The 19,884-nt window shown below is 32.0% G+C and overlaps 1 protein-coding gene across 2 annotated transcripts in view; it reads right to left on the bottom strand.

The window, feature by feature from the left end:
• Positions 1 to 19,884, bottom strand: part of PSPC1 (paraspeckle component 1) — a 92,853-nt gene that overhangs the window by 13,403 nt on the left and 59,566 nt on the right. Inside the window, exons 7-9 of one of the 2 annotated variants that reach the window (XM_045797148.2) lie at positions 14,095 to 14,152; positions 10,674 to 10,843; positions 1,975 to 8,653 (exon numbers count right to left, since the gene is read on the bottom strand). The exons of the other annotated variant lie outside the window; for it this stretch is intronic. Coding sequence (XP_045653104.1) covers positions 8,468 to 8,653; positions 10,674 to 10,843; positions 14,095 to 14,152 — 414 coding nt within the window. The 3' untranslated portion in view covers positions 1,975 to 8,467. Of the gene's footprint in view, positions 1 to 1,974; positions 8,654 to 10,673; positions 10,844 to 14,094; positions 14,153 to 19,884 lie in introns of those variants that run through there. 2 annotated transcript variants of the gene reach the window in all.

The following is a 19,884-nucleotide window of genomic DNA, read 5'->3' as shown; positions in this document are numbered from 1 at the left end:
ACTGTAGCACAAATACTGGGAAATAAACTAAACTTATTCCTCCTAAAAATATAAGCATATAATATAGCAAGGCAGAAATTAACAATCTGAATACTTTTCTATATTACAGTTCCTACCCCCCTAAATTTGGAGCATGTCATTTTCCAAAACCTTCTGCTCTCCTCTTAATATTTTAAAAGATTTAATGGCTCCAGGTCAAAGTCAATGTACCATAATATAAAGAAGACAAAAAAAATAAGGTTTTCTGAAATGTCCTAATTAATCATCATGTGTATTTCTAATAGTAGCAAGAGACCCAAGTACAAATCTAAAGTTTTTATGCCTGTCTAGTAGGAAAATTGGGGCTGTTAAATATGGGGTCAGTAGTGCAAGGAGTGCAGAGGTCCTCCTTATCTGTGGTTTTGCTTTCCACAGTTTCAGTTACCCACAGTCTGGAAAAAGACGACACTCTTCAGACCTATGGTCAGGTCACTAGTAGCTTAATGCTACATTACAATGTCTATGACATTCACCTCACTTCATCTCATCACAAAGGCATTTTATCATCTCACACCATCACGGCGTTGAGTACAGTACAACACTCTGAGACAGAGGCCATGTTCACATAACTTTTATTTACAGTATAATGTTATAATTGCTGTATTTTTCATTAGTCATTATTGTTAATCTCCTACTATGTGCCTAATTTATAAATTATCACAGACATGCATGTAATTAGGGAAAAAAGTAGATACAGGGTTTGGTACTATCTGTGCTTTTCCACTGGGGGTCTTGGAAGATTTCCTCCTCAGATAAGGGGACACTATTGTATTTGGAAACCATAATATGAATCAGAAAACTTCAGGATAGTTTCCTTTCTCAAATTTTATCCTTTTTTTCTGCATTTGTGTACCTAAAAATAAAGTTAAGCACTGACTTTTATAGAAATATAATTCACTGTAATGTCCAAGTACTGCCACAGGGGTTAACCGTTTCTTGATTGAAGAAAACTAGTAATAAATAACTGAACAGAAAAAACAAACGTATTCATGTAATTTTTTTTTAAACAGATGAAACGAAGTTTTACTCTCATTAGACTGCATGAGAATTCCTCAGTTGGAAAATAGGTTAATAAGCCACTTAGGGAAGAAACCTAGTTAAAAAAAAAAAAGAGGGAAAGGTAGGTTGGTGCAAAGTGAAAAGACAGAAGGATAGATGAGTTGACTTCCTTCATGACAGATACGTAACCTCGCAGAGTCAAACCCATTTCTAGTTCACAAAAATCACAAAATGCTTGGTCAGTGGGGATTTCCTGGTAAAACTGAGAGGACACTATGCTACAGCAATCTTTGGGAAGCAAAAACATGAGGCACCCAGGTGACATCTAAATCACAAACAAGTCTCCTTGTTTCCTACACACAGATATTCTTAGCAGACGTACACAGGTTCTAGAAACTACTTGCTGAGATATTTAGAAGGCTATTAACCAGGTGATTGTTTCTTTGCACTAATGTAGTCAAATATTTCTGAAAGGAACTATAATCAATATCACAAACTATGTGCTCTCATTATTGACCAATTTAATTGTTTTGAGGTACTGCATAATTCTGAATAGACATTGAATAATACATATATGTAGCATAAATCTTTGTAAAGTCTCATAAGCCAGGCTATAACTTTTACCATAAAATTACTTAACAATTTCCACTTATTGAACTCGGTGGCATTACCTTCTAAAATGACTAATGAAAATTGAAGCTGCAAACCAAGAGAAAATTACTTTTAATAAATACACTCATTGTCTTAGAAAATGCTTTTATCAAATCTGTAACTTCAATCTAGAAAAGTAAAAGACCAGTTCACAAAAGAGAAAGGTTGAGCCATCATTTTAATCCATCTAAATAGTGTCATTATATTCATATTTACCAAGATGGTAAGCAAAGACCAAGACAGTTTTATAAAACCTTCACCTGTCAGGCATAAGCATCTTCAAGATTTTTTTTTTTTTTTTTTTTTTATTAAATAACCACAACACCCAACATGGGGCTCAAACTCATGACCCCAGCAAGGTCAAGCAACAGTCCTATGGCTGGCCAGGTGCCCCAAGCATCTTCAAATATACTGATACAAAAACATTATTACACTGTTTCATTTCTCATACTGGTATAGGTAGTTGAAAATCAGGTAAGTGAAAAACCTCTACAAAATTTTCAAATTGTATTTTTCTATATTCCTTCTTCACTTGAATTCACTAGGCTTGTGACACAAAAATGAAATCCTAGTTCAAAAATCTTAGGTATAAAATTTAGCACTCAATAGCCTACTTAAAAATAATGGACTTTTTGCAGTACTTGTCAACTGGCAGTAGGTGGAAAAGTTTGGAAGTGTTTTGAATGGTCTCAGTGATTGGTCAGAGATCCTAAATAGCATATAATGTACCAGAAAAATCACCTATGCTACCACCAACACAAATCAACTAACCAAAAAAGTTACTATGATTCTTTTGAGTAATACTTTAGAACAAAGATTCTAAACCCAAACCCAACATTTATCAACAGGGAACTTATTAGAAATGCACATTACTTAGCCCTACCTGAGACCTGCTGAATCAGATATTGTGCAGTAGAGCCCAGAAATGTTTTAATGAGCCCTCTATGTGGCTCTAATGCACACTGACGTGTAAAAATTACCAATTTGGAAGGATATTCACATGGCTGCTGGTCTTTAATGTAGAGCAGGGATTTTGTTTTTCCACTGTTCTATCTCAGCCTTAGGAAAGGGTACAGCAAACAATAGGACCCCTCAAAACATATTGATAAAATAAATACATGGATATAGTGCAATTCTGAATGACATGGCTCCCCCATAAATTCTATGACTGCGAAGGTATCATTTTGTAAACAATTACTCTGATTTTTATGTTCACTTTGCTAAACTGCTGATTCCTAATGCTTAAAATATGCTAACCAGGCCATGAACATGTAAACCAATTCTAACCAATTCTAAGAATTAGCATTATAGACTAAGTAACCATTGAGAAAGTTACTACTGCCTCCAACACTTTTAAAAAGGTCAGAAATTAAAAGAGAATCACTATGTGAGAGATTGTTTACTTTTTCTCATTACATAAAAACACCAAGCAACATTTGTAAATCTGAGCAATGTGTCACATTTGATACTGACTTAACATTATCTAATAATCTGAAAACACCTTGAAGAAAAATTAACTACAATTATTCTGGCAAAATGTACAATATAAATAATTTGCAGAAAATAAACTGTCCAAGCAAGCATAGAAAAATAAAAATGTAAGTAACTCAGAGGCAAACTTGGCAAAGTTAATAGTGATAGGATTTTATTTACATAGTTCTTCTAAATCCCAAAACATACCTAAACTCATTCATATTCACAAAAGTCTAGTAGGTTGACATTTTGCACAAAGATGAAACAAGGAAGAATATGTCTTAAGAGATCCAGTCACAGATATAAAACATAATGGATTACTGCGGCTACTCCTTTAAGTTTTGACACTACCTCATATCCATGTATTTCCTACCTTAAATATCTGAAATGATCATTTCAGAGCTAGAAACAAATTTTAGATATAAACAGCAATTCCAAAGTCTTCAACACTACAAACACCATACTTATATAGAGCATTTAAGAAACTTTAGGTCCATTACATTACTACTCAAGTAAAGTCCACACGTTACTATTGATGCAATGCAGAATCCTTATTTTTAATTAATAAAAACCGTTTCTTATTAATTGACAATTTATTTTTTAAAGATTTCATTCATTTGAGGTAGAGTGAGAGAAAGCGAGCAGGGATGGGGAGGCAGAGGGAGAGAGAGAAGCAGACTCCCCACTGAGCAGAGAGCACGTTGTGGGGCTTGAGCCCAGAAACCTGGGATCATGACCTGAGGTGAAGGCAGATGTTTAACCAACTGAGCCACCCAGGTGCCCCAATTGATACTTAGAAAAAATAAGTTGAAAATTAAAAAATCATGTATTCCTACTAAGTACACTTCTTAATTCTACCTAATCCTACTAATTTAGTCTTTGAGATGGAAGTGCCTTACATGAAATTTGGGTGATTATATTGTATAAAACAGAACTGAAATTTTATGTACACGTATAAGCAGAACACCATCTGTTAAAATCTATTTCTTTAACTCAGAAAGACAACCAGTAATTCTAACTTAAGATTTTTATATAAACACAGTCAACAAAATCTAGTATCTATTGCAGAGGGAAGAATTGGTAAGAGTAACAGTGATTCAAACCATAAAACAACATACCTGAAAAACAATTTTTTTTTAAATGTGTACTACAAACTCTGGCTATTTTATGTTAAGAAATGCAGTGTACTCCATCTAGAAAATATAGGCTTCTCTTATTCAGGAAAACCATACATCATAAAACAAAGTACATTCCACTGATTCCACCAGGTAAATAAAAAAATAATCAAATAGTAAGTTTCAACCAAAAGGAACCCCTGAAGATATTTATAATCCAAACATGGTTTTACAGAAAAAAGCAATATTCCCAAGGTAAGAGCATTCCGGTTGTGCCTTTAGATATTCAGTCTTATAAGAGTCAAAGTTCAACTATTAATACTGTTTATCAGTAATCAAAAAAACAAAATTTCAAGATGTTTTTTCTACTTAGAAGACAGTGCTTCTGACAAATTAAAAAAGGCTAATATAATATAGAATCGATTTTAATCAGATACTATTTAAAATATGTAAGATCAGATATTAAAACAATAATGAAATTCTTCACTACTTCCCCAGAGTGACGTTCTATAAATTACTTGCCCACATTCAACTGGGAAGCTAAGTGTGTTTCATTTTACACAACTGTGGAAAACAATTATGTAAAGTGAGCACACTAAAATTGTTTCCCATTTTTAGAAATTTAGTTCTGAAGGGTGCAGGAAAGGAAATAATGCTCTTGAAAGTATGACACTACTCTTGATTTACTTAATCATCATTTGTTTAGGATGAAATAAACCCACACAGGTCTATTCAACTTAAGTGATGGACTTGCTACTTACTTTGAAGTAGTTCCCACCACTCCCCTCCACCCCGCCACAAATAAGTCCATGTCTACAAATATCTATCGATGAAGTAAGCACAGGAACATATTTACAACTGTTTAATTTAGGAGTTAGATATGTGGGTGTTCACTAACTTTTTTTTGAAAATAGTAAGTCTGACTTTTCAAATCATTAGCACTGTCTTATATTTCAGGAACATATTTTAACATATTATTAGATATTATAACACAACAACACAAAGATTTAAATACCAAAGTACTCCAGAAAATTTCCTCTATTTTTTCAAAATAATGTATCCCTTTTATTTCTGAGAGTCCCATTTGACACTACATTTCAAACCTTTTTTAAACATAAACTTCATTACATTCACAAGACTTTTTTTTTTCCAATCACACACTTATTTCAATCACACACATGTACCTTTTTCCCATTCAGAATCTAGGTTGTAATTATCAACCAAAACCCCAAATATTAATTAGTGACCATTAATCATTCACACTAATATTTAGTAATTATTATAGACTTTACATATAAACACCAAGTTACTGAAATGTTCAGTATGTTTTTGAATAAAATGTAAAGATATAATTTCAATTAATATGTGAGAAACAAGATCCAACATTCCATTAATGTCCTTGTTGATAATTTCTATTTCTTATATTCTGGTGAAAACAGGTTATTTTTTCCCTAATATTACTGATACTGTTGGGTTAAAAACAAATATTTAATCTCGTTCACTGAACTCAGTACTCATTATAAAAAGAAAAATCCAAAAATTCAAGGAATAACAAATTGGGTTTTATGAAATATGGGTGAACCAAAAGTTCTTTAAAAACTAGATCTGTCGAAAAACAAAGCAAAAACAAAAAACAAAAACAAAACAAAAAAACTAGATCTGTCAAGAAGAAAACCAATTTATTTATCTTCAAAACAAACAAAAATGGGGAAATTTTGACAAAATAATTAGGAAAATGAGTGTTCCTTTATTTTATGTACATTAATTACATACTAATAGCTAAAATCATGACACAGAAAAAGAAATATAGTATTGTGATATTATAATTCTGAGATTGTTTCATATTACCTTTTTATGGAAAGAATTATGGTACCATATGACAAACTCACACTTATTTAAAAAAGCTAATACTATTATTTATTTTTATAGCTACTGCTTTTAAGCAAATGACATTCAAATATCTTCCCCAGTATGTATACTAATTCACAAGAAAAAATATTGACTGAACCAGCCACAAAGTTGTTTATACAAAAACACTAAAAACTGAATAACTGGGAGTTCACAGATGCTCCACTTGGCTGTCACTCAGAAGCTGACTGTTCCCAGGGTAAACTTGATAAGTTCTGGAACAAAGGTTTTCTTGATGCAGGGAAAAAGCTGTGTAGAACTCTGTTCTTGGAGCCAGAGTTGAGCCGGACACTAGAATGTTCAGGAGATTAGGACATCTCTTTGCGCACTGGCTTTCAAATGTCCTTGAATCAATGTTACAGAATTTCACAGCCTTGGCCAAAGACAGCTTGGTATTAACATCAAAGGATCAAGTTTTTCCCACTCCTAATTCAGCTCTGAAGCAAAATACAATGCTAGCAATTACCTAGGATTATATGAATAAAAATATAGATGATGGGAAAGGTATATTTAGGTGCAACAGATATCATTTAAAAATTATAGTTAATGTTAAAACTCCCTACACTGCAATTAATTAAAATAAATTCCACTCCCTGCCAACTCATACACGTGGAAAATGTGATGAGAACAGTCTTTTTTGACTATTATTTACAGTCTCCAAATCATGTTTTCAAAGATTTGCCAAAAAACAAAAGCCTATTAATACTACAAATTTTAGAAAATTCCATCCATACAGCTGTATCTAAAAAATGTGAAATAGTACACAAGAAAAATGCTAAAAAGAATGCATCTCAATTTTGCTTTACAACTGCTTTCATGCAAGATTTTAAATTAACCAAGTTTATTTCCTTTACAAAGTATGCCTTCCAGCATAAACATATCCCCCCATGCAAAAATGAGTTAAGTTTTACATACTGTTCATTTCAAAACAGAATATTTTTCATAAAAATGCTAAAAGCATGATACAGTAACACACTGAAATGTTATGTGAGAAATAACTATGCTATGATCAATGGCTGATGCATTAGATTTGTGGTTGAAGGTAAATATATAATTCCTTAAATGTAATTTTAAATTAAACATGGCTAACATACAAAATTTTAAATATAGCAAGGACTTTGTTTTAGAATAACAATTATACTGTGATAAAAATCAGTTTCTTTCTAGTACCAAAAATCAAACTTCGAAATACATATTTGACAGTAGAGGGATCTAATCTGATTCCGGTGACCTCAGCCCTGTCCCAAATTAATTCCTCTTTTTTTTTTTTTTTAAATCACCACTTGAACTGCATCCCTTGGAAACAAACACAACTAGCCAGTCAGACAAGTTTACTGGAGAGACTTACCAAACTATAGGAAGATATTTACAACACCGCAAAGTTAATCCATCTTTAGTACTTCTATAAACAACATTCTCAAGAAATGCCAAATTTCTTCTAAATCACACCAAATCCTCACTTAACATCCAACCTAACAGTATTGTTTGATTGTAAAAGAAAATTTAAAGGGTAAGATCTAAATAGTGACACCAAATAATAGATAAGATTAAAAATAGACATTATTTTATAAGCAAAAGAGATTTGCCTCCAAACAGTTTTTTTTTCCAAGATTCAAAAGGTTTATTTGAAAAAAATCAGCACAGGACAAAGATATCCTTAATATTCCTTCTCAGAATATTTGAATATTCAGAATCTATATGAAATGTAGACAGCAACTCTGATTTCACAGAAAGAACATCAATGGTTTATACAAATGTAAACCCATTCCCACATCCCTCCCCAATGTACTATTCTATCCACCCCTTACTGACATTAGCTTTCCTTAAGCTTCTACCATCAGTGCTACTTGCAAAAACTAAAAAGCAGAAAATCATTTTCATTTTTAAATGGTTGGGATTAATTAAAGCAACCGAAGTATTACTGTTACAGCAAAGTTCAGTAAAACTATGAGAGAATACTACTAATAACATGTGTAAATTATCCAAGATGATTTCTTTATTGAGGTTAACTACATAGACTTCACAGTTCTATGGCATACTTACAGATAGCTAAAGTCACAAACACATTTTAACATTCACAATGATGAGCATCATCATTACCATTCTAATCTACAAAGCTTATGTATGAATAAAGAAAAATACAAAAACCTCAAGTTTTACAAAAGAAAAACTTTAAGTCTACATACATTAACAATAAAACCATTTCTTCCAGGTAACAAGTAAAAGTGTAAAGGCATACCACTGAGGTTTTTTTCTCTAAATAGCCAGGAATGAAAGAATGTTTAATATCTACGACGCTTATTAGGGCCCTCAAAGTTGCCCCCTTGGCTTCCTCTACCAAAACCACCAGGACCACCACTAACAGGACCTACACCACTCATTGGTGCTTGAGGGGTTTCAGAACCTGTTCTACTCCCCATAGGTGATCCCATCTGAGATGATGGTCCTTGAGGAAATCTATCATTGTGCTATAATACCACATAATAAATATGAAGTCCATTTGGAACACGCCAAATGTAAGTGACAAGAAAAATTGGCAAAATCCCAAGTGGTGGTGTCATGAAGTTCAGCAGAAAGTCCAGCAGAATCAGGATCACACATAAAAGGAAGAAAGGAGCAATTTAATTAGTTACTACGTTAAAAAAAAAAAAAAAGCATCTGAAGAGTTACAATTGCTAATGCTATGCCCCAATTTCATGAAAAAAAGAACTGATTTTAAGAAGGAAGCAAGTGCCATTTTAAACCTAATCAGTATTACAACACTGTTCTGATCTCTCTTTTTCTTAAAAGTTTATACTGCATATAACTGTGCTGTGTAATAAAAAATATTTTTTTGAAAATCAAAGCGATAAAACTGGGGAGCAGCATCACATTGAAAAAATAAACATTTAAAAAATTTCAACAGCAATGCTTTTAACAAAGAAAGTACTAGTACAAACACAGAGTTATAATTTCAGTATTAAAACTTTTGAGGTGTTCTTCCAGGAAGACTATTTAATAGAAGAATAGATATAGCTTTTAAAAACCGACAATTTACTAATATGTACTACTAAAAGCACAATTAAATAAATATCTGAATCCGATGCTTTGGAAAACTTTACAATAATGTTAATCTCAAAAGTTGACCAGAACTCCCTAAATGTCACTGTGAAAAAGACCAAGGGTGATATTTTTAAAAAGGTTACAATTTCAGAGGGATGGGTGGAAAAACGGGCCAGTTAATATTACTTTAAGTTACTACAGATGATTATATGCTACAGTAAAACTTAACCAAAGTAGTCAAAGTTTTTACTTAGCTTTCAGACATTTTACTATAAAATAAATCCTCCAGAGAAGGAAACAAGTACACTAATTTTATCATGCGCCATCTGACCATTGTAGATACTATGGCACTGCCTTTTTATCTTTGTACACAAACACTCATTAAAAAAAAAAAAACTGTTAGCATGTCCAATTTTTCCAAATTTTTAAAAGACTGCATTTATTAAAGTAAATAAATTTTAAAATGATGAAACACTGTATCCATCAATTCTAAGACACACATTCACTTTTTAACATCTCTGAAATCAGTATGGATTTACAGTAGATGGCAAGTCTGAATTTAATTGGCAGTGCTTTTTCTTTCTTAGCAGCAATGGCGCCTTAACATTTGTTGTGGTAGTTCCAAAACTAAACTGCCTTTTAAATATACAATCAACCAATTTTCCTTTTCTAAATGTTATTTAGAACAACCATTAACAAAAACCAAATGAGAAAATGTTCTGCCAAGAGCCTCATTTAAATAGTGATAGACTTTAAGGAAAATGAGAAAAGTTATCAGTCTTGCTACTGATATTCAAGTAAAATAAAAACTACTGGAAAATTTTGCTTTTAAAATTATTTAACCCACACAAAGATATCTTCACACTGTCAAACCAAGACACAAACTGTATGCTTTTAAATTTTGTAACAAATATAATAATGAATAGTTCTATAAGACTGCAAAATGTAAATTTAAAATACACTTTAAAACTTTAATGTAAATTATTTTATAGTTAAATAAGTTCCCTGAAATTAATCGTAAGTGATCTTTTTATTAAAAACATTGACTGAAAACTGTGTTTTCACATATACTGGAGTTTCATTCCCCACCAAAGGCAAGGAGTCCATACAGGAAAGAACACAATCTTAAAATACTTGACCTTTACAGTGAATACTGGTAAGAGGTGGATACACACTAAAAGCAATATAAAAATAACTGTAATTAACATGTATCTGCCATATACTTGAGTACAAAAGCATGCCATGAATGGTGAATGTTAACTCTTGTGATATGTAAAAATTGCCTCTCAAAGTCAACATATAACTTCACAAAATTACGTTTCCTTCACTGCATATTGACCCTTACCACCAAAATAAATGATGCCAAATTATGTTAAGTGTGAAGTTACCTTTGGGGCAGAAAAGTATATATTACTGAATACAAACAAAATGTTTATGATACATTACCACTGCTCCATTATCTGGCATCATTGGAGTTCCCATATTTGCAGCTCCTTCTGGTCCCATGGCAGGACCAGGACCCATTGGTGGGCCAGGTATAGTTCCTCTGTTGTTCATATTCATACCCATCATTGGAGGAGGACCTTGGTTACCAGCAGGTGCTGGGCTAAATGCATCTACGCAAAACAATCTATACTTAGAGCTGTCCTATCTTAGTTTAGTAAACATTAAAAATTTAACAATACTTACGCAAACTATATAACAACACTATTATCAATATCACTCTCCTTCTTTGAGAATGGGACACTTAATTATCTACTCTGTAATAGAGTATTACCTACACTACAGAATCTTCATCCCAAAATCAAATGTACATAAACAAATGAGACAACTATCAACTATTTTAGGATATCTGAGACTGTCAAAGCTTGAAAGGTTTTTAAAAAATGAGTACTACTTGCTGTAGTCTGCTTTTTAACAAACTACTCTCTTACAATGGTAACTATACTCTACTAGCTTAAATTAACAGCAAAGGATAAGCACTTGGAAACTACAAATATGTATACAAAGTTCACTAAAACTAACCTCTTGACTTTAATGTAAGTTACTGAACATATCCCAAAATTATAGGAGGTACTATTTTTTAACTTTGAACTTTACAGAAATAGGCAATCTAAACAAAACAACTGAAAAGGGTCATCATGACAAAGCTTATTTTTTAAAAGCAAATATAGATAAAATTTTAATAGAGCTATTTTTATTTTTTCGACATGCTAAAAATTCTGGAAATGGGGACAATCAGATACACTTCAAATTTTTTCATCAAAAAGATATCCACCAGGCCTCATGTTAATTGCAATAGTGTTTGAGCTGAAATATCATATTTATAATGGCCTCAAATACAACATTTTTAGGTTATCTTCTTTGAATTTTTTTATTTTTAAAGTACTCATACTCTTTTCCATTAAAAATTCATAACAAAGACTAACTCCAACTTAAGAGTTTTCTTCTAGTATTTCATTCTATAGGTCAATTTTATGACACTCAGAACTCAATTTCTCAAAAACACACTGTAACAGGAGATGACATTTTCATTCAAACCCAAAACTCTACACAGTATCTAATGCAGCTGACCTCTACATAGGACTGAGCCCAGGGAGCAGCTGGGAGGATAAAATCTTCCTCCCTACCAGTCCCTGGCAATATATATACCACTACTCTTTCTCAACCCAATCCCCAGAAATCTAGCCACTTCATGGGAAGAAATTACTTCCTTAATCCTAAAATGTTCTTGCCGATAATTCGAACACTGCTAATCCAAGAAAATTTCTATTCCCTTAGCATAGCTGTAAATAAAAATGTTTACTAGAATTCCATGACATGTCCCACATGGAAATGAGGAAGAATGGAGACACTATCTTTAAGGAATATTAACTTTCCCTAAAAAGAACAGATCAAGGGATTAGGTTTTTCTTCTCTTTTTAATAAAACATAACTGTTACAACATTTAACTTGCAAGATTCAAATATAACTACACAACTATGGGTATAATAAAATAAATCAAAAATAACACTTCCAACTATCAGTAATTAGAGTCTTATTTCTAGCAATTAAGCTTTCTATCATACAGCTATAATTAAACTAAATTTAAAGATCAAAGAAATGTTAGAATTATCTGGTCCCCTGAAAAGCAGTTTTATAATCTATGTTTCACTTGGGAGATACACTGGTGATACAACAGAAAATCTGCCACCACATTCTATCAATGTAACTTGATAGGATATGACAATTTACTAATTCAACAGTGGCATTCAACTGCATGATAATGATTCATAACTCCAGTAAGCCATTAGGACAAAGTCTGACTGAATAAAATGTATATAGGAGAAAATTAAATGGACTGGACTTAAGGGGAGCTGAGAAAGTGCTCGACTATAATACAGTTCTCTGATGAAATAAAATGCCATAAAAAATTTTAGTTCTCCTAAATTTCTAAGTAAGGAATCTAAAGGTATACTCTCATTATTCTTCTGATAAAGTTGCTAACTAAAACAGAATGTTTTCAAGGTCTCGGCAATATCAGAAACACTTCATTTGCTTCTAATGTTAATGACAATCTAGTAATCATAATGGCATTTTAAGGTACCTACAATCCATAACTTCATACTTACAACCCTTAAAACTACCTGGATTGTATTATATACCATTCCACAATTTACTTTGAAAAGACATAAAATTGAACTAGTTATACGTTACTATATATTCAACTGTGTCTCTAGAACTTATGTACTAGAACTGTGCCTACAGAACTTATTCTTTGTTCACCAATTAATTCATGTATCCATCGTAACTAACTTCACAATTAAGATCTTTATAGGTAAGGGCCATGTATCACGCTTCCTTTGTATACCAGAGATGTTCAGTAACTTCTTACTGGTAGGTAAGAAAAATGACCAAATAAATAGCAAACAATTTTAGATGATCTGATTGGAAGTAGCAAATAAACTGCATGAGAAATAAGAGGGAAAAAGGTTGGTCACAGAAAATGTTCATTCCACATATTAGAAGCTTGAAGATTTTTTATTCCATACACTATATATCCTAAATACTACATGCTAATGGTAATGTAATCTTTACAACAATATGTACATTTTGAGTTATGTGAAGATTTTAATTTTGTGACAGCTTCTGTGGGACAATATAAAATGAATATATTAAAGATTTATCTAATTTTTAAGTGTATGACATTTAAATTTACTATTTCCCTCAATAGTGGAGAAGCTAATATAGGCACTTTCTTCAAACCTTTATATCAGCTCTAAAACTCTGCATAAGCCCAGATGTATGAGACACATCTCATTTCCCAGACATGTCATAGATGCCTCCAAACAGTGCACTTCTGTGCACAATATAGTAGGTTAGGGCAAAATAAGCTAAACATTCAGTAAAATGAATAAAAATAACTCCACTTACACAAAAGGTTACCTTACCAATAAAAATTTATAAAATACTCTCAAGAAGTTTAAAAACACTACAAACTCAGAAACTACCAAATTTCTAAGAAAGGTAAAAAGCCAATTTGAAAGCACGAAATCTGATTTTTAAAAAATGTAACAACATAGCTGCATTACACCATGGAATGACTGAACAGGTTTCACGTTGTATCAAAACCTGGTTACAGGTTTCTTTCATTAAATCTATTAAAACATAATATACCTTTTTAGCCTTTAATGAAACAAAATTCTTCCTTTGCATGTTATTTTTAATATACTTATATTTTTTCCAACTTAATAAATATAAGAGATTTCACCATTACAAATGTTGGTTCCAAATTTTAGTTTGTTACCAATACGTAGACACCACAAACAGTATGTACAATTCCCCAAAGAATTACAAGTTACAGAAGGCTTTTGCTTCAAATCCCTACCTCCCATGTTTATTGCTCCACGGGGACCCATATCACCCATTCTCATTTCCTGTTCTCTCTGTAAGTAAGCATAGTTGTCACAGTCAACCTATCGATCTTATGACTTTACATTTCCCATCTAAAATCAAAAAGAAAAGAATAAATTGGGACATCACCTTCCATTAAAAAAAATTAAAATTTTCCAATATCACTCAATAAGAACACTGAAAAGAAACTTCAGTCTCCCAGGTCTGATATACCACAGTGCTTACAATACTCAGTTTATATCACTAGATTATCAATGTGTCAAATTATAAAATCTACCACAGAATGTTTTTAGTGTTCAACAAAGCAAAGACATATGCCTAGATTCCAAAAAAAGAAAAATCTAGTATTAATAAACACCAGGGCCAATTATTTCTTCCTCCCACAACACTAAAGTCTTAAAAATGACCATTACCCCTTTTATATTCAAATGTATTCAAACATCCAACACAAACCGCTGTGGGGCACTAAGCTAAAAATAAAGTTATATAGATAATTTTCATTGTTAATACACCTTTGCATTTTTATTCAAATACTTGAGCACTGTTTCACCCAAGACCTAAAGATCTGCCATGAAAAGTCTCCACAACACACAATTATTAGAAGTTCAACATAACACTGCTTCCTTTATTTGAACAAGGGTTTTACTTGGAAATCTAAATAAGTGTTATTACACAATTGGCAAGTTCTGAAACAAAATGCTCTTGAGGTTAACTGTGATACAAAAGGTCATGCAAATGACAAATTTCTAAATTTCAGTAAAATTCAACTACTTCTAAAAACTCATTTATTAACAGTAGTTATACAGAATTAACTTCAATGAAATCTCTAGGTGAAATTACTCAACATACTGTAATTCAAATTTGTACTATTATTTAATGATCTTTTCCACTATCAGACCAGTGTGTTAAATGTAGCAATCATAAAACACATTTTGAGAAAAAAGTAGTAATGTCTAAATCTTTAAAAAGCACAATTTTTCTTTTAAAAGCAATTCTTTTAAACTGTGCTTAAAATTCCACTTAGTAATACAAAATACCAGTGAAAAACACCTATAAAAGCTAGGGAAAAAAGGAAAAAGCCTATGGTATATGGCAGATAAATGCCACTAAGCAGCAACTAACTGCCCACATCTAACCTAATGACATGCCTCAAAATGTAACCGTTAATGAAGCTGTGATTAAAAAAGAAAAAAATCACACAGCATCATGAAGAAATGTTTGTAACATTATGCAGAAAATGTAAATCCCAAATCTTTCTCAAAACTATTTTTTTTAAACTTTCCTGAAACTAGATTTGTTTCTTCTCATAAAACATTTGGCTGGTGATGGATACTAACTAGCAAAACAGCCAGACTATTTCACAGAACGGATTTGTGATGAAATCATATGGGAAATACTATTTTATGATCACACTTAACACTATCATCAATAAATCAAACCAAGTTGTCATTTTCTCATCACTAGAACCTGATAAAATATTGACTGCTTCAGCATATCCAAAATCTTCCAGGTATTATTTATAGCAATACTTATTACTGAAAAGCTGGTTCCATTTCAACACCACAGTAAAATACTTGGATTTTTTGATGATGACATCTTTGGGGTTTAATTTTTACTTCTGGATGTGCCTTAACTATGAAAGATCAAGAATGCAGTATCTAACCACTAACAGAGGGTAATTATGACAGTCTTACTGTTTGAGACTTAAGTTTTCAAATCCCCCTTAAATATTCTGACATCCTAACTGGATGCCTGTGATTCACTGGTGGGCGCAAAGAGGGAGACAACGTTTTTATTACCTCCTTATAATTTCATCTGTACCTATCATTTTCCAAAATAACAATGTTTAGCTTTATTATTAATAAAGTTCAGTACTTTAAAAAAACTGTTCTTAAATTATTCTATTATTCCATTTTCTTAATAGAATTCTGAAGAGATTAATATGCTAAGTACATCTATGGATTTTTTAAAAGCTTTTATTTATTAAGTTATCTCTACACCCAGATGGGGCTCTAACTTATGACCACAAGATCAAGAGTCACATGCTCTACTGACTGCGCCAGCCAGGTGCCCCAACACTTACGGTTTTTTAAGTCAATTATTCAACAGTGGCCATAAAATTCCCTTTCTGATGCTCTATTAGAAACTGGTTCCAAGGGCATCTGGCTAGCTCAGTCAGAAGAACATGCGACTCTTGGATCTCAGGGTTGTGGGTTCGAGCCCCATACTGGGTGTAGAAGTCACTTAAAAATAAAAGTCTTAAGAAAAGAAATGGGTTTTCCAGTTCTAAAATATCTTTCTTTAAATGAGATAATCAGAATGTCTTACAATAATCCAAATGTCTTACAATAATCCATGCTAATGTAGCATATCACTGCTAAAATACCTATATACACATAACAGCATTTTTCACTAAATACACATACACTCTATTTATTTAGTACTGCTGAAGTTTCCTTAAAGAAAAAGAGTACTATTTTATACAGCTTCACACATTAAGAAAAAGAGGTGGTATAATTAGATGACAGATCATTTTTTAACTATTTTAAAGGAGCAAAAGAAGTTTTCAACTTCTTAGTCATATCTTAAGATTTTTTTCTAAAAATCCACTGCTACATTCTTCTAGTAAAATGCAAGGGTGAGAGATTATATTTAAAGGTAGCGGTTAGCAATGAAAATTAAGACAGTACCTCTCATCATAACTTGATTTATCAAATATCAGTAAGGAGAAACACTTGGAAGTTCACTATTAACTGTGTTCCCACCCAAAAAAGCAATACACAAGACCCTCACTTCTATGAATTCTAACATCTAAAAATAGAACTAGTGCACAACACACATGGTATTTTTGGAATACAAATTTTAACGCTTTATTATTTTACCAAAAATTAAGAGTTACGGTTTAACATGAAAAAACTTATATGTAAACAAAATCTCCAAAGACTGCACTGCAATAAGATAATAAAGCTATGATTAAAACTTGGTTTAATTAATTCAATTAATTCAACTACTCTTCATAGCAACCCTATAAAGTAGGTCTACTGTTATCCTATTTTAGAGATCACAAAACTGAGGCACAGCACTGTTAAATAACTGACTCAAGATTAAACTGACCTAAAAAATTCTGCCAAAATAGAGTTCATTAAATTTTTACCTTCACAAAACATCTTCACTTTTTTTTCAAGGATTCTAACAAAGCCTAACAAAAGGCAAGATTTTTAATTTATTCTTACTATATTCATAGGAAGTTGTGCCTTTCCATTAAAAGAATTATACATATGTATTCCTGAGCTTGTCACTGAAGTATGCTTGATTTCCACAGCAGACCAAAAAAGTAGGCAAAGTATGACTGATTTCCAGAAGCACATACCAAAGCAGCATTCCATTAAAACAATGGATCTCGGAGTGTGGTTGGAGTACTGAGTCTGCAAGACCCTTTCAGGAAGTGCACAAATTCAAAACTGTTTGATGTCTTACTAAACATTAGAACACAATTATGAAACTATCATCTAATTGGGCTTTTCAGTCTATCAACATTTGTAGGGATGGTGCACAAGCAACTGGGGAGGCAAAAGTCTTGGTATTTTAGCACAAATCAAGGTACTTACATTCAACTTTTACTAGTAACTATCATTGTTGCAAGGGAACAGCAGGCAGGACAGCAGAGTTGTCTGCCCTAACAACCAGTTTTAAAATTTCAACTAGAATACGTAGATGAATACATAGATGAAGCAGTTAAAATTATTTTTACTGAATCACTACATATTTTTTTAATAATTTATGCAACGAAACAAGATATATACTTAAAGCACTTATGCTGCATTCTGAAATAGGGTGGTTCTTCAAGAAAAACACTCTTATGATTGGGTTGTAAACTGAACAAGATGGCATCTGACAAACTATGATTACTGACTTGTGTACACAGAGATATCCCTTGTTTTTCAAAAGTGTGCATTACGCCACTTGGCTTTTATGAAAGACCTACATTTGTAGTACCTGTTTTTGCTAACCAAAAAAGGATTTTCGCTTTTATGGAGAAAGGGAAAAAGTGAATATAAAGTTCAGTGTGTTTTGCAGCAAGCAATTTAAGAGGCAGCACAAACCTAGAGCAGCAAAAAGTGCTACCACCACACTACTTTCCTGGGAACTATACTTAGCATCTCAGCATCAAGCTGCCATAGCTTTGAACTACGTGTGAATATCTGTGCTTTATCTAGATTTATTCTGTGCATCAGTTAGCAAGTTGTGTACTAAGGTATCAGAGAAGCCTAAGAGGTTATAATTTAGGTTCAGAAACTCTCCAAGCATTTTTCATAGAAATATTAATGGTAATTGCTTCTTCATTTTATGCCATTTTAGATTACAAAAGGTATCAAGGGAATGTTATACTTTGGGATAGCATTTGGCAGACATTTTCTGACAACATCAGTGGTTGATATTAAGAAATGTGATTTGTTTTTAATTTTGTGTAATAAAATACATTAAAATTTAGAAGATGTGCATAACTCAATGGATTAGTATTTTGCTAATATTTGGTATAGTCAAAATCATGCACAGGTAAAAACAATCCATTCAAAGTTCAAGCAGCCCAACGGATTGCAATGCAATGAAAACTACTCCAGTTTTCTGTAGTATTGAACAAAAATAACCACAATTATCTGAAAAGGTTAAAATATACCCGTCTCCATTTTACTAATTACTTATCTAAGTAAAGCCAGATTTTCTTCATGCACTTTAACCAAAAGAGCATTCTGCAATAGATGGAATGCAAAAGCAAATATGGGAAGCCAGCCATTTTCTATAAAGCCAAACATACATTAAACAAATTTACAAAACAGTAAAACAATACCACTCTTTCCACTACATTAAAGTGGAACATCAAGGAGAGCTGCAAAAATGTAAAATAAGGCCAGTGTTCCCACTATAACTCATTTTCTTTCAACTTTCTTATTTTCTAATATGGTAAACACTGATATAACAAAACAAAACAAAAGCTCTTAGAGGTCTTAAATAATTTTTAATAGTGTAAGAAAATTTCAAAACCTGAAAGTTTAAGAACCAATGCTTTTAAGTTCCAGTCAGTATTTGCTCATGAAAATAAAAGTAGAAAATCTACGCTAATGTAAAGTAACTAAACCAGTGCAAAACTTGACATCATTTTACGTAGAATAGGATCTTTCCTTCAATACTTAGTACTCAAAATAACAACCTGTGAATTTAAAGATACTGTAGTTTATTTTTTTAGATAACCAAATTTTAAGGATTCACATAGTACACAAAGATAAGGCTAAAATAAAGTATGATATGAATTTAGAGGTTTAGAAAACAGTGAACTACATAAATAATGACAACATAATGTCAACCGAAACATTCTGTAATCAATGATAAAGATATATTCATTGACACTGATTAATCTAAATTCCTGTTTGAATGAATGCAGACTTAATGACCACGATCATCATTCTTTAATCTGTATGTATCTTTCACGTACATTTCTGAAGAAGCCTCTAAGGGACTGTCAAAGGATTACCATGTACCATCTAGGTTCAATGTCTTGGTAAAGAAATGCTAAAATTCCTGATGTAAAAATACTGACACAGAACATTTAAATCTACTAAAGGAAATACAATTCTAGAGAAATGTCTTAAGTTCTGGGAAGTAACAAGATTCAACCTTTTTATAATTAAGGATTTCTAAAAATATATTTAGTACTTGGAAACGTCTTTTCCTTCACTAGAAATGTTTACATGAAAGAATAAAGATT

Source organism: Ursus americanus, chromosome 10, assembly GCF_024610735.1.
Source record: "Ursus americanus isolate L20-20 chromosome 10, mUrsAme1.1.p, whole genome shotgun sequence".
In the NCBI taxonomy this organism is placed as follows: domain Eukaryota; kingdom Metazoa; phylum Chordata; class Mammalia; order Carnivora; family Ursidae; genus Ursus; species Ursus americanus.
Note: the sequence above shows the minus strand (reverse complement) of the source record. Positions and strands in the feature narration are given on the sequence as shown.